At 37.7% G+C, this 24,040-nt stretch overlaps 1 protein-coding gene across 3 annotated transcripts; it reads left to right on the top strand.

The window, feature by feature from the left end:
* The first annotated feature begins 3,370 nt into the window (after positions 1-3,370).
* Positions 3,371-22,380, top strand: LOC121426109 (UPF0565 protein C2orf69-like). 3 transcript variants are annotated; one of them, XR_005971559.1, is made up of 6 exons: positions 3,371-3,669; positions 4,775-5,053; positions 5,827-6,069; positions 6,762-6,979; positions 7,755-7,901; positions 22,292-22,380. XR_005971559.1 is itself a non-coding variant. In XM_041622273.1 (5 exons), the coding sequence occupies exons 1-4, from the start codon at positions 3,400-3,402 to the stop codon at positions 6,945-6,947; spliced, it is 978 nt and encodes a 325-aa protein (XP_041478207.1). In that variant the 5' UTR covers positions 3,371-3,399; the 3' UTR covers positions 6,948-6,979; positions 22,292-22,380. The 3 variants fall into 3 exon arrangements, 2 of the variants coding, with proteins under 2 accessions (XP_041478207.1, XP_041478206.1); XM_041622273.1 differs by lacking the exon at positions 7,755-7,901; XM_041622272.1 differs by lacking the exon at positions 22,292-22,380 and having other exon boundaries at positions 7,755-10,348.
* Positions 22,381-24,040: the final 1,660 nt, after the last annotated feature.

Below are 24,040 nucleotides of genomic sequence, written 5' to 3'. Positions count from 1 at the left end.
ATCCCCATATTTAATTGTTTTGTTTTAGTTTTTTTTCTAAACAAGTGCATACCTATTACCAATAATGCGCTTCCATTTATTTGAATGCAGGATATATAGAGCATTGACGATAAAATGCATTGCTTACAGGCATATAGGTGCCGCGACCCGGGATCGAACCCCAGGCTTTCCATGTATAGCCAGGTGCCTTAGACCACTCGGCCACGGTTTCAAGGCGAAAACTTTATTATTTTATCATCGAACGATTAATACTACTATTGCGTGGACTGATATGAAAATGCGGTAAAAGTTCTTAGATTTGCCAATTTTGCATTCTAAAATGCAAAACTTTCTCTCGCGATGGCTCCGCCCTTGCACTCAAACTAATCTTATTGATAATACCAGGGGCGGATCCCGTTCTTCATGGGGGGGGGGATTTTCCCTAGAAAATTTGACAAGCAAAAAAAAAATGTTTTCACTGAGAATTTAATGTCATTTCGTCCATGAAAAATATTTGACAAGCCAAAAGAAAAAAGATCCTCACTTCTGACGGCATATTCCCATAAAAAATGTATGCTATGACTTTCAAGGGGGGGGGCACATCTTAGTACTGTAAAAATGCATATTCACATTAAAATTTGCTCATGGCTCTATCTCAAAATTCAAGGGGGACGGGCCAGATGTGCCCCTGGATCTGCCAGTGGTTATAACTCTGACCAAGCACAACATAATTTGAAAACACTGGTGATAATGAAGGGGGGGGGGTATTATTATTCTTGCATCTTTGAAGAATCGTGGTATAATCAGTGTACAAAAAATAGGCATATACCCTATGTTACTGATGACATTGACCAATTGATGAAACACAGAGCCAAGTTAGGACAGCGATATTTCCCATCCGTTAATAATAACAATCTATTTCAAATATATTAATTTTTTTTTCAAGATTTTGAACGTTGTCACTCCCAATATAATATTAAAAATCTCTCCTTTCTGCAATTTTTAATTTCTTTATATTTTATTTTTTGTGTTTTGCTAGACATTGTAACTTTTGTTAAAGGACAAGTTCACCCCCAACAAACACTTGATTTGAATAAAAAGAGAAAAATTCAACAAGCATAACACTGAAAATTTCATCAAAATGGCATTTTAAAGTTTCGCTTAATTTCACAAAACAGTCATGCACATCTCGGTCGGTATGCAAATGAGGAACTGATGACATCACTCACTCACTATTTCTTTTGTATTTTATTATATGAAATATGAAATATTTGTATTTTCTCGTCATTGTCATGTGAAATGAAGTTTCATTCCTCCCTGGACACGTGGAATTCCATTATTTTAACATTTTGTGCTTCAGGCAAGGAGGTCCTAATCGTCAAATTCGTAAAATTGAAATATTGTATAATTAAAACAATATAAAAAAAAATAGTGAGTGGGTGACATCATCGACTCTCTCATTTGGATGTAACTGGCTCGTTCATATAACTATTTTGTTAAAAATAAGCGAAACTTTGAAATGTCATAACTTTCTTATTTTACATCCGATTTTGATGAAATTTTCAGCATTGTGCTCGTCTGATTTTTCTCTGTTGATTCAAATCAACATTTTTCTGAGGTGGACTTGACCTTTAAATTTTGGAAATGCAATCAAACAATCAAATCTAAATCTTAAAAAATATTTTCCTTTTACTTGTGTTTTTTCCACGTTTTTGTATTTTTAAATTTTAAATTTTGTCATGTGATGGTTTATATCCATTTCATAATGTATCCTTATACCCGACAATACTGATCCCATTTATTTTCATTCTTATTTCATCTCAAGTTATCGAGTGAGCAAATGAGTTTTCATTGAACAAAATATGGACCGTTTAATACTTATTCGTTTTTTGCGTGTGTTTTATTTTTCTTCTAATTATTAATTCATTGATAATTTACCTTCGTAGCATCTGTAATAATCCGATATGATATGCACATCATTTCAAACGACCGAAGTATAGCTTTTTCAAGGCTCGCTCACTACGCCCACTCGCTGCATTTCTTTAATGACTAAGCACTCCTTGAAAGACGATTTTGGTAATCATTCTGTCAAACTATTGAAATTTTGCTTGCTTGCTTCGCTCGCTCGTATATTGATATTTTCTGTAATTCATTTATCCCAACAAATCCATTACAAAAAATTTTGATTGGCTTTCAAGTGAAACTATTATAGTATAATGTAAATATTTACAATACATAGTCGTTTCCATTGCCCGTGATGTGCTAATATACCACTTGAAAGAAATTTTTGGAAACCATTTTGTCTTGGTTCCAAGACAGAAAATTTGCTGGCTCGCGATCATAGACTTTCAAAGTCGTACTACTTTGAAAGTGCCTTTAAATCCCCACCAATAGACATGCATGCCTTGGCGTAACAATTGTGACAATTGTTATGCCAAGGCAAGCATTCTCTTGGTGGCCAACACCACAATAGCATCCATAATCATTAGGGCCCTTTAAGAGTCTGGAATCTTCATACGGCACACTGAGATGAAAGAGAAGGGCGAGGTGAAAACATGAATTTATATAATTTTCCGGATATTGTTTAAAAATCTGCTAAAAATTAGATTTTCAATTTAGTTCGAAAGTTTCGCTTTCTCGAGATACTTCCCACTGTACGGGCCTACGCCAGTATCCCTTTTCCTTTTTGCCCATAGTCAACTTCCATCTTCTCCCCGCTAGCAGAAGGGCGACCGACCACGTGATTTGTATTAGCATTACTATTTACCTTATAGAAAAAAAACTGAGGAAAAATATAGGGGAATGAGTATATGGAGAGCATATACTATACGCGTGCATATGTGCTTAAAAGGGTAATAATAAAAATAAGGAAAAAGCACTGTACGTATATAGGCCTACTGATTTCAAAATTTATAGTGAGATATAAATTTGATCCCAGGGAATTAAGCAAGTGTTTTTGGTTTTCAAACGACAGTTTAATCAATATATTCAATATCTAATAATTTTGCCTGATATTTATAAAATATTCACTTGGTGTAGTAATTATTATCATCATTGTTATCGTTATTATTATTATCATTATTATCATTAATATAATTGTTGTTTTGATGATGATGATGATGATTATTATTTTATTTATTATTGTTGTCGTTTATGGTTATCACCAACATCTTTTTTTTTTTTGGGGGGGGGTTGGATCGTTCGTCATTATGTTCGTCATATGGATTCGATTGAGATAGGCTGCAGCCAGAGCATCTGAAAGAATTAAGTAGAAGACAATGATTAAGAAAAAAAAATTACTATAAAAAAAATCCAGCGCACATCGATGGCATTCCATAAGATTTCGGATTGTGCACGATGGATTGACAGTCACAGTACAGCAGTCACAGTACAGCAGTCGCACGTTAATTGAAAAAAAATATGCGACTTTCTGTCTGTTTTGCTCCATCAGTCCATAAATTGAGGTCCTGTTTATTTACAAAGCTACATTCTGCAACTTTCAGCGGTCGTATTCACTTTATGGCGTGTGGGCAATTGAACGTGGCTAAGGGGAATGGGGTTGAGGTTCTTGAGAAGGTCGAAGGATTTGAAGCCCGACGGAATACGCTGTTATTTGGTGCCCGAAAGTCTGGGGTGGAAGGCCCATACATACCGCAACGGACAGTCGTGTTTTTCCCGGGTGACGTTCAGGTACGCGTGCACGTGATTTCAAGCCCGATTCTGATGTCAACTTTTGATGCATGCCTTGCAGCTCGAGTCGAGAGTCCCATTCTCAGACTCGGCGATAATTTTCTTTAATACTAAATTTATAGAACTTACAATGTTTTGCATACTCATGATGCATACATAGCCACAATAGTCAATAAAGTCAAACATCCAGTGTAAGAGTTCAGTACCTTAATAACAACATGATCTGTGCATGTAACTTTTGTTTATCATCATAATCATGTTTATAAACTGAAATATTGATTGAAAAGTTAAAGTTTGACAAAAAGTCAAGACAAAGTTAACAGAAAAAAAATGATGTGAATGTGACAATTTACTGTTTAGCTGATTATTAAAGGCTTAGTAATTCCATTCATATTTAATATAAGCCATATGACTTAATAAATATGATCAGTAGAGGTGCATGGCCAATATGGGAGACTCCAAAATATGGGCAATATAGACAATCTCCCATATTGGAGACTTGCTTTGCAAAAGGACAAAAGAAACAACACCAACAAAACCATGATTTTTGCCTCCCAAAATTTTGTCTCACTGAGGTCAGAAGCCCATTTGTTTTGTATGTGATCGACAACAAAATTCTTTATCAAAACAAAAGTAGACAGTGAATTTGTAGAGTAGACGGTGAAAAGGGTAATTTTTCATGAGGAATCCGCTTATCACATTTTTATTTGCCGCCAAGGTAATCCTTCTGCAGCAAATGTAAACAAAGGAAATTGGTCTCCAAAACTGGAGACTCTGAAATTGGAAACCTATAATTAGTACTTTAGATAGTGGTATGAACTTGAGAACTTGAAGACACACTTGTCTTGTGCAGAGGTGTAGCAGATAAGATTGATGGTTGGAAAATATCCAAATATTAAAAGTTCAGTATTTTCCAAAAGAATCAATGGCTATGTTACTTTCATAAATTTTAATGATAGATGATTGTTATTGACCCTTTTTGTTTATATTTCGAAGAAAACATTACCAATATGGAAATAGATTTTTGAGAATATATTTTATAGCCAATGCAGTGTCAACAAAATATGTGATAAATAATACCATCCACTTTATTTTTATTTCACAGAATTTCGAGAACATCATGAAGCATCATGAAGCAAATCAGAAATGGAAAGAATGGACATTTGAGAGCACTGTTGGCATGTTGCAGAATAGGTTCCCTGATGCTCAGGTTGTCATGGTGACACCCTCACGTCGGGTGGACGAGACCTTCAGTTGCTATGACAACTTTATGGAGACAGACGTCCTTGGTTCGCCCACCAGCTACGAGTACCGTCATGCATGGGAGCATCTGAGACTCCTGATTCAGAATGCTTGGAAATGTATCACAGAAAAGCCATCCACGGTAAGTATGTTTACAAGGAAAGTTCTCTTAAAAGCAAGAAATAATCAATCTTTCCTTGGACCTGTATTTTGTCTTTTGACAAATTACATGCAATATTTGACCGCAACTGACAGAATTACTCCTGCTCCACATTAAAGAGAAATTCCAGTAGTTGCAGTAAACACAGATTTCATGAGAAAGTCTGTAAAACAAGGCTTAATTGTCAGTATATCATCGAGGATCTAGATCTGGGGGATCTGGTACAGTTTCATTAACTGAACTTTGTGAAATCTTGAAATCTACGCTGAAAAATGTTCACACCGAAGATCCCCAACACAGATAAGCGCACGTGGGACAATAGATAATTATTGCTCAGAGGATCTGGCCCGACGCTCTACCCGAATCCTTTGCTTAATTGTTGATTTCTCAGCAATTACACAATTTCTTCCAGAATCCTTTGGCACATGCGAGAGATATGACATGGCTACAAACTATTTTTTTTTCTTGGTGGCCCGATCAGTCCACCAAAATCATCCATTTCATATTTTCGCTGGCCTGCCAAGAAAAGGTGGCCCTATAACAAAAAACATAACAATTTATCAATATTTGGGAGCCTAACCGGGCGGCAAAGTGTGAGCTTTTAAAGAATTTTGGTGGCCCAACTCTCATTTGTGATTGCTAATGTCGAGCCCTGGATGACTTTGGCAATGTAACCTGTATTCAATATCTTGCAGCAGTTGTGATATCAATTAAGCTATTACATGTCTTTTGTCTTTCTTTTTTTACCTATGAAGGAAGGAGCAGATCCTGCCGGAGAAAAAGTGACTGAGTCTTCACTGACGGTGATTGGTTTCAGCAAAGGCTGTACAGTCCTCAATCAGCTCATGTACGAACTAGAAAGGGCATGCTCAGACCAAGCAATACTTGCCTTTATCAGGAGAGTCGAGGCCTTCTATTGGCTAGACGGTGGCCATGCTGGTACTGTCTCGACGTATGTTACAGATGACAGTGTTTTAAGAGAGGTTGCCAACCTCAAGGTATGGTATAACAAAGGCCTTGTCATATGTGATCTTCCACCCCAAAACCAACAATAAGTCGTACATATGAATTTTCGAATTTTTATTGAGCTTGAAAAAAAACGCATCCTACATGTAAGCTGTAAAATGATATATGACAAGCACTTGATTGAATGCATAATAAATTCAGCAAGTTTTAAAAAAAAAGGAGAAAACGAGGTTTGAAGTTTTCGGGTTCAGGCAAGCATGAGATGTGCACACCTTGCAAACTAGGTTTATTTTCTGAGCAGTCCGCAAGAAATGGTGGAAAAGAAACTTGCATCTATTTTTTTTGGGTTACTTCAAATTTAGGGCAGTGTGAAAAACAAGAATCACTTTTACAGATAGCTAATTTTCAATTTTGTGCATTTTGAAAACTAAATAACTATATTGGCTACTCAGAGAGAAACATATTTAAGCAACATTCAACATGGAAGTTCTGGGGGGAAGCAGGTATTTTTCAGAACTGAGAGGCCTTACTAGGCTTAGGTTTGAAAGGAGAAAAAACTATAAGCACCATGATTCAATGCCCGATCTTTCAAACTTTGAACTATATTATAAAATATGTATATGATTGTGCAATATCCTGTCAGATATGGTTACTGTTACATTTCTCTACTCCACATAGACACTTGTCTGGTACGAACTACATCCACTGTTTAATTTCTTTATAGGCTACATTCAATGTTCATGTCACTCCCTACCAAGTTAAAGATGAAGGGCGCCCTCATATAGGTGAAGACCATCTTCAATTCATCTCCAAACTGATGTTGTATGGTGCAGACGTTAAGAGCACTCTTCACTTCAGAGACGAAAGCAGATCATTAAAGAGGCATTTTGAGGTCCTCAAGCTCTTTTGAGGGCTTCATAGTGCACGTGAAGGTGTTATGATGTAAGTATTATCATCTTTATTCAAGTTTTGTGTTTATCCCAGAATGGCCCAAAGCCCATCAGGAAATGTAAAATATGAATACGAAAGACAAATGTGAAATCAATTCTCCCATTTCTAAAAATCTGGATTAGAAAAGAGATGTTTTGATTCCCTTTTAAGAGAAGAGACAGATTGTGATTACCAGAGAGTCAGAGGTTCTAATGAAGTCCTATCTCCGGCCAGGTTCCTTGTGATCTTGCCTCTAAGTAAGACTGAGTAGGTCACTGGAGTCTTGTACATTTCTGTGACGGGTGCACATAGTGTCAAACAAATGAGTAGATATCGAGGCGCCTATTTAGGAGAATCATAGAAAGTATCGAAGGTAGGAGCATTATTACAGGATCCGATATTGAGTCATTCACAAATGACTTTCCGGTTAAGTCTGTGGAAGCCAAATCTCTTTGGACCACAGAAAATCTCTTAATCGAAATTCTAATTAGAAGATGTTGATAATGTTGAAAATATGTTTCGCTCATTCTGGGTCCCGTAACACAAAAGATAGAGATTAATCGTACGCTTGATTCTTGCGATTGATCATACATCAAAGTCAATGCAATTGAATGTTGAACAAATATTCTATGATCATTGCTAAGCTTTGTGTTATGGGCCCCTAGCGTGAAAGATTACTTTCACTTAGAAAAATATATTTAACTTGGGAAGTTCGACTTATGCATATTCGACTCTATGCTTTACTGCTTCGATGTGCACATTCAACCTTTAAACTTGATATCCTCAGACTCTTGCCAGAAGATATGTTGCGGACAGAGATCCATCAAGAATGGCAGATTGATGACAAAGCTGTGATTGACAATCAACGAGGAACCTGTCACAGACATCAAAGATCATTCAAAGCAATGATGGTCTACAGGCATTTAGATGAGAAGTAATGTATTACAATTGAAATCAGTGCACAGGTTTGCGTAATATCTGTAAGATGTCTGTTCAATTCAGTGACCAGAGTTTTTTTTTCAAGACCTGGGCCCTGTAACATAATGCTTAGAGATTGATTGATAGGTAGATTTTATGTGATTGATTGCATTGTCTATATGATCAAACTTAAAAGCAGCCTTACAATCAAACAAGACAAAGCAAGATATTTGTGTGTTTACTCTTTAGATTATGTGGCCATTGGGTTGTACGAATGAATTAATTCATTAATAGTGCAATCTGATTTGAAAATATTTAGTATTATGTGCACAGGCCAACTGCCATAGCAATATCATTCATTTTTGTTCAACAACTCAATGACACTGCCTTATTCAAATAGCCAGGCCTATCAAAAATTGTATGTCACTGAAAACATATTTACTGGATTATTGTATAACTTGTGTAAATAGTACACACTATATCATTCTGAAATCATGTATCTTTCATCATTCATGTGAACTTATAATAGCCAGAAACTGAAACTATTCAAGAGTTTCTAAAGTTTAATTTTTTTTTCAAAACATACTAGCTTTCTGAAGCTTAAATATTTATCCAATCAAGTATGCACCAAGGATGATTAACTTTGGGATCTAAGTAAGAATGAAATATACTTCAATTAAATTCAATTCAATTTATTTCAATTAGAAAATCATGAGCATGAAACACACAAAGTTACATGAAACAATCAAGATTTATTCTAATGAATGAAATTGTAGACTATATGAAAGTTAAAAAAAGGTTATGAAAGTTAAACTTGCAAGGCATAGTCCCCCAAATAGGGAAAAAAGAATTTGTAAACACAGCAGGTGGTGAAGTTTCATGGGTAGAATCTTAGAATTAGGTGTGTATGAATATAGCTGTAAAGCTGATTACAGCTTGAAATTTTATTTACAGCTTTTTAAATTTTAGTGTGTTTCCTCTGCATGATCTATTCAGGCTTTTGCAATGCAAACCTTTAACTCTCGATTTGGGGTTACAGTTGTGTGGAATATTATTTTCAGTTAAAGGAGCTGCATGAGATGTCAATTGTATTATGGTTGGAGATATTTCCCTAGTGAGTGGTTTGATTTACCAGCTAACCAGAGAAAATGAAACACTTTACAGGCCATGTTATGTGAAAGACTAGAGAACTGACGGCTACAGCTCCTCTCTTTAGGGACCTAATAATCTCAATATTTAATATTTTTAATGTATTTCGGGACTGCAGGTGCTCTTTGTATGTAAAACGTAATGTTAAAACAGCCACTGGAAACTAATAGGTTAAAACCAGCTATTAATTGCAGTTAGCGTTGACCGTGAGAGACCTGATATGAGGATTTAAAAAAAAAAAATCCTCCCTAGTCTACACTAAACTGTTAGCATCACCTCTCCCTAAAACCTTTCCAACAATCAATTATGACCATGTCTCTGTTGCCAAGCGCATCCTCTTCCTCCATCACTCCCCATCCTTTACCCCTATTCCCAATCCTCAAAACCTGAACCCACACAGAACTGCCATGTCAGACTTGAACATGAAATATCTGCTCTCCACCATTTCTTGCCACATCAGATCTGCATTTAAAAAAAACACACACCAAAAAAGTGCACACCATACCAATAATCCATATTGCATTTCCGTGTATTTGAAAGCAGGATAAGAGCATTGGAGATTAAAATGCCTTGCTCACGGGCATAGGTGCCGTGGCCGGTGATCAAACTCCGGACTTTCCATGTATAGCCAGGTGCCTTAGACCACTTGGCCATGGCACCTCCTGCGTATTTGCCCAACTTCGACTCGTTTACGGTGAGACCAGTTTATCAGCATCATCAATCCTTAATACTTTCTTCCTGGAATAGGCACATGTTTTTTTTTTTTTATTTGTACATATACGTACAGACACTTGTAGTCCTTATACTGCTCGAATTCCTTTTATATAATTGCCACTGCTGGAATGTATTGTTATATTCTGAGATCGTGGTGCGAATAACAATGACCATCATCCCTGCAAGGTGGTGGATCAGGACGAGAATAACGGGAAGGAGAATGAGGGCCATCAGAATGATTGGATTGTGAATAATCGCACGGGCGGTCAGAACGGGAAGAATACGAGTTTCACCTGAATTGTTGAGGTGGGCATGATATTGACGATCTTAGCACGAGGGCAAGGGCGAACGAGGATAGCGAGAAGAAGGTTTGGGGAATAGAATTAACTGTGAATTCAAGAGAATCAGGCTTCTTCAAAATAGTCTGGAGAGGATCATTTATTTGTGCTCTGGCAGCGGAAACAGTTGTAAGGAATAACAAGCGGAAGACTTCTTGTCTACGCTGATTGACGTTTGGAACGGATCTACCTGTAGGACTAAGGGACCGTATTTATATTATCGATGGCGTTCACTGCTATTCTGCTGCAGGATCGTGCATCGGAACAGTGTAAGATTTTTACCTTAAGTAAATCCTTGTCAGAGTCAAAAAGAATCTGCGGAAAATCTGCGGAACGGAGTTAAACTAATTCTGTCTGCTTCGTTCCGCCGATCTGCACTGATCAGATATCAGGTCTAGCGCTGCCGTTGTACTGGACTTGGCGCTAGCTCGTAGCACTGCAATTAATAATGAAAGCCGCACCCCATTCCATGGCAATTCCAATGTGTTCACATCAATTGGCTCGAATAATGTACCACATATAATGAATTATTTCTGTCTTGCATATTTAAGAATCAATATATCAATAATTAAGCAATTATAAGAAAATTGCCTACCATGTCCTGACTGAGTTCTCAGGCCAAGCAAAGGCAAGATGTAATAGCTCCTCTATTCATTTCCGACTTGGACTCTTAAATGTATTAAAGTTGTACCACTTCTTCTCTTTGGAATTTGGCACCCAGTCAAAACAAGACTATATTTTGCCACAGCTTTTTTTGGCCTTGGAGCCTTTTTTTCGGGAATCTTCCCTTATCCTTTTTCTTTTTTTACTTTTTTAGACTTAATAATAATGAAAATAGGTCCATTTATATAGCGCAGCTACTATGTGCATGTACTCTACTGCGCTTTGATAATTGGTATCATATTATTACCCCGCTGTAGCTGAGCCGCCATATTAATAGGTGCTAAAGCGTTCAAGGAAAAATCCTACCGGGTACCCATTCACCTCACCTGGGTCGAGTGCAGCACAATGTGGATAAGTTTCTTGCTGAAGGAAATTACGCCATGGCTGGGATTCGAACCCACGACCCTCTGTTTCAAAGTCCGAAGACTAATCCACTGGGCCACAGCGCTCCAACTTGACAATAGACTGTTTTCATCATCATCTATTAGCCTTGTTCAGCCCACTGCAGGGCAAAGGCCTCCTCAAGTTGGTGCCAAAGGTGCTTGACTGTTTTTCACAGTCTTAAAAAAATGGCCATTCCCTTGATATCAGCCTGGTCTAATTGTATATTTTTTGTCCTAATAGTTTATGACAAATCACCTTTACCGTTTGTCCAGAATCAAGGACCAAATTGATTTTTGATTCACCAATTTTCAGGAAAGACGTCTTTGCTCTTCTGTGTGATGATGGGTGTTTCAATTTCTGTTTTTTTATAAATCATCCGCTGAATCAAAACTCTTGTCATAAATCACACCCAGCCAAATTACACACCTCTACAAATAAAAATAATCACTTCCGCAATGGTCCTGTATTTCTTCCTGATTTATGAAAGTTAAACTTAAAATTTTAATTATTTTTTTTAGCATTTATATTTTGCATTTTTTCTTTAGTGGTACATTAACCAAGCTGCTAGTTGTTTGTATGATGTAGTGTGTTTAGATTTGCATATACATGTAGTTCATAGTTTTATGGTTTATAATAGATATCCAAGAATTCTAAACCATTATTACTCACCTTTGTATCAGAATCGATTTCTACCTTTTCACTTCCGAAACTTTTATATCTCTCTCCAAATTTATTGTCTTTTCATTGGTTTCCGCTATGAAAAGATATATCGGTTCATTATCAGCTATCATTGCTAAAAAACGATACCAAAATGAAACAAATGTTTCATTTTGTTTTCAATTTTGTTTTCCTATTCTTATTCTTTTCATTTTTAATATTACCTTTTAGCTGTCTTTTTGAATCGTGATCCCTTTTAACTTAAAATGTAACTTTCCACATCTCCATCCTACATATATGGATACATTTGATTCTCTTTACGCACCTGTCAATCTCTCTTCCTGTCTTCCTCAAGACTCGAGTGATTTTTTTTCTATACATCACGTCATCCCTTCTCTTTATATTCCATTAAAATTGACATCTCTGTACAATGTTGTTTCATTACATATGTTGACACAAGCTTTGACAAAGTCAGCAAATCAAAACTGAATCTCAAAACTCTCATTTGACCATTCTGAGATACCCTTTCCTCTTCTCTTGTCTCACCACGTGCACTCCCCTCAGCATATTCAGCAATCAGCATGTTAATTCACTTTGCATCATTTTCCATCTCTACATTTTGCTCAACATGATCTTTTTCAATTCTAATATACATGTACATACTTTACACTGACACATACAGTCGGACACGTTATGCAAGGTATGTACAATTATCAAATTTTCATTACAGTTATTACATGAACAAAATAATATATGCACATTGGTAGATACATGTAGAACACAAATAACATTATGTAATGTTGAAACATACCGTATATAATCATATATGCCAAAATAAATTAGGGGGGCGGACACACGATGCAACATTTAATTTAATGTGTGCGAGTTTGTGTTGGGGGAGGGGTTTAATATTTGGGGGTTATTTTTTTATTACAATACCATTTATTAGATTTATGTAATAGATTACCTCCCCAAACTGATAAAACACTATTACAAAATAATTGAATAAGAAATCCCCTACATACGACTGCAAATGTCCGTCCGTGACGATATTCCTATTCAACTTTGCCATATTAGATAATGATAACTGATGGTTGACTGTGTATGGAGCTTTCCGGCATTTGCCATTCACGACATTGCGGAGTTGTTTTTTTGTTCTCATCGCCAGAAAAGTCACCTTGGAATTGTAAGTCTGCTTGAGCCGCTATCTCCCTAAAACATAGTCCCGCCTATGGGATTTCTTACAGCTATCCCTGTTAAAGTTGTAGATGGCTAACTCCTTCATGTAAAACTTGGAGAGGAGTTTGACCACCAGGTCTTTTCCATTCTTGGAGTGCTCAAAAGCTTGGAGATATTTTGCCTTAGTCATAAAGGAATTGGCGTCATGACTGCCAATGCTAACGCTGTCTTCATCTAATTGGGAATGGAAAACAGGGTCGTGTTTCTGTTTAGATCCACCCTGGACCCTGGTTTCACCAAAAGAATTTGCCTTCAACTTTTCCAAAGTGTTAATGATTTTGGTTTGATTTGTCACAATCAACTTGTTTTTAGTATAAATATTGTCTAGCTTCTGGAGGACAGATTGAGATTTGGGGGTGGAGAGGGAGCTGGATTGTGAGTTGACATGATGTTGGGAGTTGGAATCGTCGGGTGCGGCGATTGAAGAATCGTCCAGCATACTCAGTATAGCATCGTAATATTAATGCTCCATCAGTTGTCTTGAGCTGTAAATCAATAAGATGAATTAATTGATATGAGAAATGTATTATGTTTAAATCTTCGCTATGGTATGTATCTTAAAGGAGAATGAAACCATTGGAAAAAGATAGCTTGTGTGAAAAGAGAAAAATCAAAGAAACAGATCAACAAAAGTTTGAGAAAAATTGGACAAATAATGAGAAAGTTATGAGCATTTGAATATTGCGATCACTAATGCTATGGAGATGGCAAATTGGCAATGCGACAAAGATGTGTGATGTCACTTGTGAACAACTCTCCCCATTACTTTAGTATATATTTCACTTGAATTGCCTCTTTTATCACATCTATCCATAGATCATGTGTTCTTTCTACATGAGGGCATGTAATACATATTTTTAAAGAATACATCATGGATAAAGAGTTTGTATCATCATAAGAAAAGCAAAAAGAGACATTTTGAGGGTATTTTATAGTCCACCAAAGGGAAAGTTGTTCATCAGTGACATCACACATCCTTGTCGCATTGCCAATGGGAGGATCTCCATAGCATTAGTGATTGTAATATTTAAATGCCGATAACTTTCTCATTATTTGTCAGATTTTTCTCAAACTTTATTCTTATTCTTTGATTTTTCGGTTTCTACACAAGCCTATTTGTTCCAAAGGTTTCATTCCACTTTAAATGATAACCCTGATACATGTGTCACATTTTGCTCTACGCCTGCTGTAGGGTGAGTCGAAAGAGCAGTTTTATTCATTTTTATTCTAATTTATACAAGTCATATATGGTGCAAAATAATTTGACTTGCCCTACTGCTGCCATTGAGCAAATGTGACCTATGTCTTAAGACTTCAGTAAAACAAAATTATTCATTTTTTACGTTTTTGAGGGTGTCACATTTTAGCGGTTACGACTCTTGCCGTTCCAGCTATGGCATGCTTTCCTCTGAAAGAAATTGCCCAAATTGTGCTACACCCGACCCAGGTTAGGTGAATGGCTACCCGCCATGATTACTCTTGAATTCAAATACCACCCGGTAAAAATTCCATTTTATAATTTGTTGTGCCCACTTCTCTTCACTCAAAGTATTTTATCTGTCTGTCTGTTATCTCACTCCTCAGGAGCCGCTTAAACAGAGGGGAGGGGTTCAGCTTTTTTCCAAAACCATGTAGAAATTACCATCTTGTGACCATCTAATTATGATTTTTTCATGGCCAGCTGTTGCCCCCCACTTTCTGCAAAACCCCCTACTTTTAAAACCGTTCCGTGGCCCCTGCTCCTTTTTGGTTATATATCTCCCACTTTATTTTTCTCACTTTCTTTCGCTCATTTCTCTTCTTTACCTTTGCATCAGTATGTCTGTATTTATATCTGATTAAGTTTAATCAGTTTAAGAATGTACTTTCGAGCAAAAATTAAATGGGAGGGGGGGGGAAGCAACTGCTTTTACACTGTCAAAGAGCTGCTCCTCTGTCTCCTCTTGCAATTCGTGCAGACCAGTATGACAGGGGTTTCCATCTTTTCCTTTCTTTCTAATATCTAACAGTTTGTAGAAATTATTTCAAGTCTTTATCATCCAAGCCCATGAGTTGTAAAAGAAGGTCTTTCCTAAGGTCATGAGGGTAAAATGTTTTCAATAAATTTGTCCTTTTATCTTCGTTTACAGGAATGACAACTTTTCATAAACTATAGAATACTTTCAGAACGGATTCTTAGGCCAAATCAGGCGCGTACGCAGGATTTTTGAAAGGGGGGGGGTTTTCGAGCTGATTTTTTTTTTTAAATCTCCCGCCCAGTCTCTAAAAAGTGATGAGCGGGGGGGGAGGTGATGATTTTTTTTCCTTTTTTTTCAGCGCTGCAAATAAGACAATAACATTTAAGTGGGGATGGGTATGTAACAGTGCGGTCATGACCCGCGAGCGAGCAGAAATGTTTTCGTTTTTGCGTTGAAAACATAACCTTTTTGTCAATAGTTTGTTGGTATCATAGTCGATGCTACATGTCCTTCGGATCGTAGCACTCATGATATGGCCAACCGCGTAGCCAGGATTTCATTTTGGAGGGGGCGGTAAATGCACGCAAAGCGTGCCAACACTTACAGAGCGCGCGAAGCGCGCTCCCTAGGGGGTGGGTGCAGGGAGGGGGAGTTTCCCCCTCCCGCGCGAAGCGCGAAGCTTTTAGTGTTTCATAAATTAAAATGAAAAGGAGCCGTTTCTCTTGTCTAGTACCTCCAATTCGGTTGACTATATTGCGATTTTGAACCTTGTTTTCAAAAGTGATTGTTAACGCACAAAAGACAATGGAGGAAATTAAAATGATAATAACTGTGCGCGAAGCGCGGAAGCTAAAGTGTTTTATCAATTTTTCTTGCCATAAAAAGGGTCCCGAGAAAAGGGTATTCTCAAAGATATATTGAAACTTTCTTTGGAAAGATCAGATTTGATTACAAACAATTTAGCATCAGTGCATATTTTTAACTCGCAAAACAGAGGAGAAGATTGGTAGAGGAAGATATTCCTCCCCGCGATGAGCAATGAAACTCTGAAATTTCAAAGGGCGGACCTTTCATCAAATGTAGATATCTCTAATACCCAATCGTCTCTAATTCAATTGATTTTCTAAGATTATTGAACTTCATTACAAGGAAAATAGTGCGCATAAAGTTGAAACTTCTGTGATTTATTGAAATTATCTATCTATATAATAAAGGATGATTAATTTTTTTGACTTATCCTGAAGCGCTTCATTTTGAATATAAAGTGTCATTCAAAATTTCAAACTGAGGGCGCAAAACAGGACAGGAGATGAATGTGTACAGGGAAATGACATGAAGTTTAATACAATTTGATAAAAAAATATTGTACTTTTTTATTTAATACGACACGAATTCCATACCTTCCTCTTTTTAAATTAGGAACCTGTTTGCCCCCAAATTATGGTTGTTTATAGTAATGAGCTGAAAAGCGGGAGAAGCTGACTTTATGGAGGTAACGGCAGAAACTGATATAAAGATTTTACCCGCTCGGAGCCGACCAGACCAGAAGTTGCGCGATCAATTGAAAAAAAAAGATAACTTCATACATTTACTTCGGCCTAACCTTACTCAAATTCATGCCCTAATGTATACAATTTTAACTTTAACTGGCAAGAAGCACGTAGCTGAGGTGGAAAAACAGGGTTAGAGAAAAGGTGGGGGAACAATGGAGAACTTCAATATTGTCATTTAACCGCGCGCAGCGCGGAAGCAAAATTCATATATGAATTTAAAGCAAGAAGAGTGAAGGAGTTTCTCTTTTGAGAAAAAAATAAAGAATAAATAGAAAAAACACAAAGCTACCTTTCTTCCCTTTCCTTCCTTCCCTTTTCCTTTTCTCCTCTCCTTTTTTCCCTTCTTTTTTTCTTTTTGGGACGTTTTTTTTGGGGGGGCGACCGCCCCCCCTGGCTACGCGCCTGGATATGGCCTTGATCAGAACACTAGAAACTTGAGAAATGTCATGAATAATTACGAGCGAGCGGAGCAAGCGAGCCGAAATGTTTGCGTTTTTCCGTCAAAACATACAATTCTTCTCAATAGCTTGTTGGTAATGATTACATATTAGTTGATGATACATGTCCTGCTCGTAAGTCTCATGATATGGCCTTGATCAAGAGACTAGAAACTTAAGAAATTTCATAAATGATTACGAGCGAGCGGAAATTTTTTCTGTGTTTTTCGTCGGAAACATGAGATTCTGTTCATTATTGCTGTCATATACATTATTGGGTAGGGGAACTGTCCGTAACCAGACCAAGGAGTTATCAGGCTCTTGCCCGATAACTCCTTGACCAGACCGACCTCTGGGGAGACAAGCAAAAAAAAAAAAAAAAAAAAAAAAAAAGGAAACGAAAAGGGGGGGGGGTTTGAACCCCCGAAACCCCCCCTTGCGTACGCGCCTGGGCCAAATACTCCCAGAACCAGCATAAAAAGTGCCAAACTACTACTCTAGTAATGAGAATTTGAAGGGAGATTACGTATGGAATCCCATGTTTCATCCAATGAGGTGGCATCCCAATATCTCACAAGAGGGGATGTCCACCCCCCATTTACAAAAGACTTCACCGAGTCACTTGTCGCATGGCAGAGCGTGCGCAGGAGGTTGGGTCTGCTGCCCTGTAATCCACCATCTCCACTGTCTAGCTTCTCATCATTGAGTTGTAAATTTTTAGTTTGTGGAGAGTGCCAATCCACTACAGCAAGTACACCTTCAAAAACCCTGCGTGTATTGTATTTCTATTGTATTCAATGTCCCTTCCGCTGGTGTTGATGGTGAGTTCTCCTCACCTATAGCTGTATTTGGTTTCCCCTCAAATATTGCTACCCATGACCTCTCTGTGAGGGAAAAAAATGGTTATTGTGCATATGTGGGGGGATAAACTAAATAGTAATATGAAGCAGGGTGTCCTATCATATGTCCTTTGACTACCTGCATAGATGTGGATGTATATTTGGCTGTAGTATAGTTGTAGTAGTCCCTACTTAGCTTGATTGCACGTGTGGAGATCCAAATACAAAGGACATACATGTAGTTAATGGAGATCAGGTCACCTAATCCTGTGTGAGTTTCAGGTCACATTGACCAAGATCAAAGGTCATTTAAGGTCAATTATCTTTGGCTTTAAATAAGCATGTGGTACCGCAAAATTGTAAAATAGCTTTAAAAACGGACATACTGAAGTTTTTCAACATGAGTAGAATCAAAGGAATGACTAAAACACTAGAGCAAAACAATATACAGGTATAACAAAACCGAAACTAGACAATGGATGCTAAATGGCGAGCCGTGATTGGCTGTCAAGTAAACAAGTTAGGCTTGGTACCAGCCGTATTTTGAAGCGAAGCAACTAAAAAAATGCAAGGGTTCTGATGACCTCCGTCTGGCGGCACAGAATCTGGTCTATTAGCTGTATATATGCTGCCTCAACCATGCACAAATGAGTGATGCTCCTTGCTCGGCTGAGCACCTTAAACCAAAACTTGGTTGCCCAGCAAGTGGTCGGCAATAACTGAACTACTACCACCGTCCGTCGCTGTACTAGCGGTATGTTTTCTGCAAGCTTGTGGAGGTTGTGAACATGCGCCAATTCAACAATTTCGGATAGAGGCGGGCATATGTTGGCTATTGCGGTCTGCTAAACGTCGGGTTTTACGCCCTATGTACCAAGCTTCACAACGGCACTTCAACTCGTAAATAACACTTCTGCATTGAGAGACAGGAAGCACGTCCTTAGGAATAGACAAGATCATTCTGTGTGTGGTAAATACCACACATGCTTCAATGCTTGGGAAAGCACTAGATATTGCTTTCCTAATTTGCGTCTCAAACTTTTTGGAAGCTTTTCCTTGCCACAGCAGTTTGAGGTAGATTGGACATTTCTTTGGGCCCAAGAAATGTTCCATCTACGTCAAACTGCCATGGCAAGGGAAAGTTTTCCTTCGCCACGGCAGTTTGAGGTAGTTTGGACATTACTTTGGCCCAAAGAAATGTCCAAACTACCTCAAACTACTGTGGCAAGGGAAAGTTTCCCAAAAGTTTGAGACGCAAATTAGGAAAGCAATATCTAGTGCTTTCCCAAGCATTGAAGCATGTGTGGTATTTACCACCCACAGAATGATTTCGTCTATTACTAAGACGTGCTCCCTGTCTCTCAATGCAGAAATATTATTTATGAGTTGAAGTGCCGTTGTGAAGCTCGGTACATTGGGCGTACAACCCAACGTTTAGCAAGCCGTATTGGCCAACATGTGCCTGCCTCTCTCCGAAATTGTTGCATTGGGGCACGTTCACAAACTCCGCACGCATGCAGAAAACGTACCGCTAGTACAGCGACGGAGGGTGGTAGTAGTTCGGCTATTGCTAACCACTTGCTGAGCAACTAAGCATGCGCTGAACAAAACTGTTTATCTTGCATAAGGTGCTTAGCCAAACAAGGAGCTTCACTCATTTTGGTGATTCCTTACAAGGAGAAAAGGGCGGGCTGTACCGCGAGAACCGACGGACCGATTGGACTAATTTTTTTTGTATTGTGCTTGGGCCATGGGGAATTTTATGTGTACCAAATTACAACGAATTCTGAGACGGTCGGGTGCAACCACTAGGTGAATCCAGATGGAATGACCCTTTCCTGCATTTCATGAAACCATATGGTTTGTCTTGTTTTCCAGATTTTTTTTACAACTTGAGAAAAATAAGGAGTTTCAATACTGTATATAAAAGAAATAGTGACCATCAAGGGAGGTCAGAGTAGATGACTGATAATGAAAATTATTTTTTTTACATCTTATAACAATTTCACAATAGCATGCAAGAGGAAGTCATCTTCCATGCTAGGGTGAATTAATTACAAAGGTTTTCTTTTCATGGTCAATGACTATGAAATTAACCAGCTCTGACCAGTGAAAATCACCAGTTTAGCTGAAGGGATTCAGAAAAGAATAGGCATACATAAAGTCAATTAAAATGGTTAGAATCACCTTTTGATGTTCTATGGAGATAAAAGAATACCTATTCAGTTCACTTTTTTGTCAAATCAATTACTTAAATCAATGTAGGCTACTGTTTGTCATACGGGACAACTTTTAATAGGACAATTGTTGAAAAATGAAGGGCAGTAATAATATGTAGATACTTATAGGATAGATCAATTACCCATGGGTCAAAGATAGAGAACTGATATTCTAAGATTACATCATCAAAAATATAAATGTAGGAAAAACTTATGCATTTTCATGTGTCGCATGGGACACTGCGGGACATCGCCATTTAGCGTCCATTGTGTTTCTGTTATGTATTGTTTTGCTCTAGCGTTTTAGTCATTCATGCGATTCTTCTCCGATGAGTGCATGTTGTAAAGCTTCAGTACATGTATGTCCGTTTTAAAGCTATTTTACAACTGTGGCTATGTCGGGGGTATTGTTGAATCGCCATCATAACTTTGAAAGTTTATGGATTTAGTTCATGAAACAAAGACGAAAGGGTAATCAAGTATCATATGTACGATGACCAAAGTGATGATTATTTACCAGAGAAACACACCAGAACTTGTGATTGTCGCCATAGTGCGAGAGAGATGTGTATGTGTTTGTGTACGGTACCTGTATGTATACTGTACTGGTAGCTAGCTAGTTATACTGTGCCTGTACGTACACGTTCGTAGAAAAACAAAACACAGTGGTAGTACAATTTGAGATTTTGCGCACGGCAAGATACACAGAATTTCAAAGGTCAATGAACTTTGCCCGAATTGGGTGTATCTGTTGAATTACCATCATAACTTTGAAACTTTAAGGATCTGATTCATGAAACTTGGACATAAGAGTAATAAAGTATCACTGAACATCCTGTGCGAGTTTCAGGTCACATGATCAAGGTCAAAGGTCAATGAACTTTGGCCATGTTGGTTTTTTTTGTTGAAAAACCGTCATACATCTAGAGCTGTAAGTTTATTGGTCTAGTTCATAAAAAGTGGACATAAGAGTAACCATGTATCACTGAACATCTTGTGCGAGTTAGAGTAGTTTTCAAAGTCAGCACTGCTGCTATATTGAATCGTGTGATGCAGGTGAGACGGCCTGAGACATTCCACTTGTTTTATATTAAAATCTTATTTAATTTTTGCCATTGTCTTACCATTGCAACCATGATTCAAAATGTGTGACCGACTGTAACCCAGAGAATGTTTTTTTTACGAAATTATACAAATTATTCATTTTACTCTAAGACTAAGTAAAAACAGGTGATCAGAAAGGATATCAATATTTGTCTTAATTGATCAATGTATTGAATATCTAATTAGTAATTATTAATTAGTTAATTTGACATGTTAATATTTCATAAACTCATTACATAACACATACAAACTTATATAATTTCCTTATTGTTTGAAATTTTTTGACAGGAACATCTGCATCAACACATCTTCTAAATAAAACTTTCTGAATGATAAAACATTGAATACTTACAGACAGATCTCAGTATTGCAGTATTTGATAAATATATTGATTAGTAATTATCAAATAGCAAATTAATTAGTTATCTATTCAAAACTTACTGCTGCAAAAAAACAAAAAATCCTGATTCGGTATATTTTGATGGAAATTTCTGCTATTAAAGTAAACATGGAATACATGTGATCTATGAATATAAGGAATGGAAGTATTAAAGAAACATTCAAAAATTTTATGTACATCATTTACTTACATGTATGAAAACAATTATTGTTTGGCATCCATTGAATTTATACATAAAACTGTACCTCACTAGCTTACCTTGCTGTGATTATGATATAGTTAAATCCTCATTTAGGAGGTCAGTTATTGCATATTTTGAGATGTCATAGTGTTCAGCATCCTCCTCATAAGACTGTCCCTTGCCCCACTATCCAATACGGTAAGTACCACCCCCTTTCTTCAACAGTTTCTCCACCTTTCCGAAGTACATACATGTACTTGTTCGTGTGTATCACTATTGTACCAGACATGGCCAATCCGATGACTGACAATATTTCCAGCTAGAATGCTGGCAAAATCCAGACGCTCCTTATCTTTGACATTTGCAAATTCAACATTGATGTCTAAGGACCTGTGTCACGTGCTTTCAGCTTCTTCTCAAGTCTGTTCCCCTCCAAGGTGTTCTTCTGCTGTCTATTCTCACTTAGGCAACTGGCAATTTCTAACCTGATCTCTTCAGTCTGCTTATTTTTTTACATGAAGTTTCCTGGTCATGCTAATCGAATGATGAATTAACTGTTTTCTCTTTTCAGGCACTAGGCTGTTGAGGTAGTCAACCACCTTGCTTTTTGGGCACGGATCCTAGAGGACAGGAAGGACATAGTAGCATTCGGTGCATGGTCTTTTGCAGCACTGAACATGCCCATTATTTTTTGAGCATTGATATTGTGGCAACGGGCGGATTGGGTCTCCTTCATTAGTTGATTGGTGAGATATGTTCCAAAGTACCGATGGTATTGGCGTTCAAGAACTTCAACAACTTGCATGAGGCATGATTTCATGAGAGAGGAGAACATTGCTTCATCAACTGGCTTAGAGCGCAGTGCATCAAGTGTGTGGTCATCACCTTTCAGGGCCTGACTGAAAAGGTCGGTGGTCGTTGTCAGCGTATCAAGGCAGCTTTCAGAGAACCTCTCTGCTACACCAATCACCTCCTTAACAACGGCAATGCCACTCATATGACTGCACTTTTCTGTTGAACTCGGCCGATAAAGCTTTGTCATCCATGGCCTGGACAATAGTTTACGTATCAAGCCCAAGACCTGTAACTCTACTTGAGCTGCAGGTGACTTGAAGTCCTGTAGTATTGCACCCTGCAACCCTCCACAAGTTACGGTACCTTCTTCAAACAGTTTGAGTAAAAAGCTTGAGTGTTCATGTAACTTCTCTGCAATATGAAACATGATGTGAAGACGGTTTCCACAGTAACTTGATAAGAGCCCTTGTGGCAGGCCAGCACTGTCCAAAGCACTCAAAGAGCCCTTAGGGTCACCTTTACTGTCCCTGTACCCGAACTTGTTTATTGCAAGTATTGGGTTGCTTGCGACACAGTCTGTGCCATATACCATCTTGACAAGTTCACTGGCTTTGGGTGCTGTTTGGACAGAACTGGTGATAGTAGAGGGTGACAATGGCATCTGAGTTCATTGAGATGTTTATTCCAGTTTGATTCAACATGTTGGATTGTTGCATGATTGACAGTTGTGCAGTCTGTCATGGTAGTGTATTTTGTCGTGAGGGCATCAGTATCTACACGTTTAAATTTCTTAGCTTGGTTAAGTAGAGACCGCAGCTGGGCACGAATGAATCTACATGATAACTTTTCTCTCACAAGCTTGATTGTTTTTCCAACTGAACTGTCATTATTGGTGTAAAAAAGTAGCAAGTGTCCATTTTTCAGATCTGTCTAATGTTCAGGGAAGACTTCAAATTTGTCAGTCAGGTATTACCCAATGCCCATTTTTCCAATATTGCCCATTTTCTTTACCCGTTTACGTTTTGTAGCTGGTCGCGGCATTTTTTCCCAGCAAGTACCTGAAATAAAGAAAGAAGGCTTTTTTCAATGGGGGGGGGGGGTAGCTTGGTCATGATTTGTGTAATTCACATCATGTTTAAGCCCCCCCAAAAAAAAAAAATATATATGTATAATATATGTATATATATATATATGTAAATAAATAAAAAAAAGCTAACATGTGATTGTAGCTGGTTATGTATTATCTGGGTCTATACCAGACATATTTTATTATGTAAAAACATTTAAATATAATAAAGCGTCCAGAAACTGGCAAACACCCGTTGACACCATCAACGTCTTCCTCTATTCACTCACATGTAACATTTTTCGACACACGCCATGCGCTAGTCCGACACATTCCGTACAGGCTGGAACAGTGTACATGTATATGAGTAAATGGGAAAAGCCGTAGATGGCGTCAACCAGTGTTTGCCAGTTTCCGGTCGCTGTAACAGTTGTCGCTTTAAAAGATGTTTTTATTGAA

The sequence above is a fragment of the Lytechinus variegatus genome, chromosome 13 (genome assembly GCF_018143015.1).
Source record: "Lytechinus variegatus isolate NC3 chromosome 13, Lvar_3.0, whole genome shotgun sequence".
NCBI classification, from domain to species: Eukaryota; Metazoa; Echinodermata; class Echinoidea; order Temnopleuroida; family Toxopneustidae; genus Lytechinus; species Lytechinus variegatus.
This window is presented reverse-complemented; position numbering and strand designations above follow the sequence as displayed.

Bases quoted from the DNA above. Each gene is read 5' to 3' on its own strand.
- LOC121426109 (XM_041622273.1), top strand. From the start codon at position 3,400: ATGCGACTTTCTGTCTGTTTTGCTCCATCAGTCCATAAATTGAGGTCC. The intron at 3,670-4,774 runs GTACGCGTGCAC...TTTATTTCACAG, and splicing joins TTTTCCCGGGTGACGTTCAG to AATTTCGAGAACATCATGAA. The intron at 5,054-5,826 runs GTAAGTATGTTT...TTACCTATGAAG, and splicing joins TCACAGAAAAGCCATCCACG to GAAGGAGCAGATCCTGCCGG.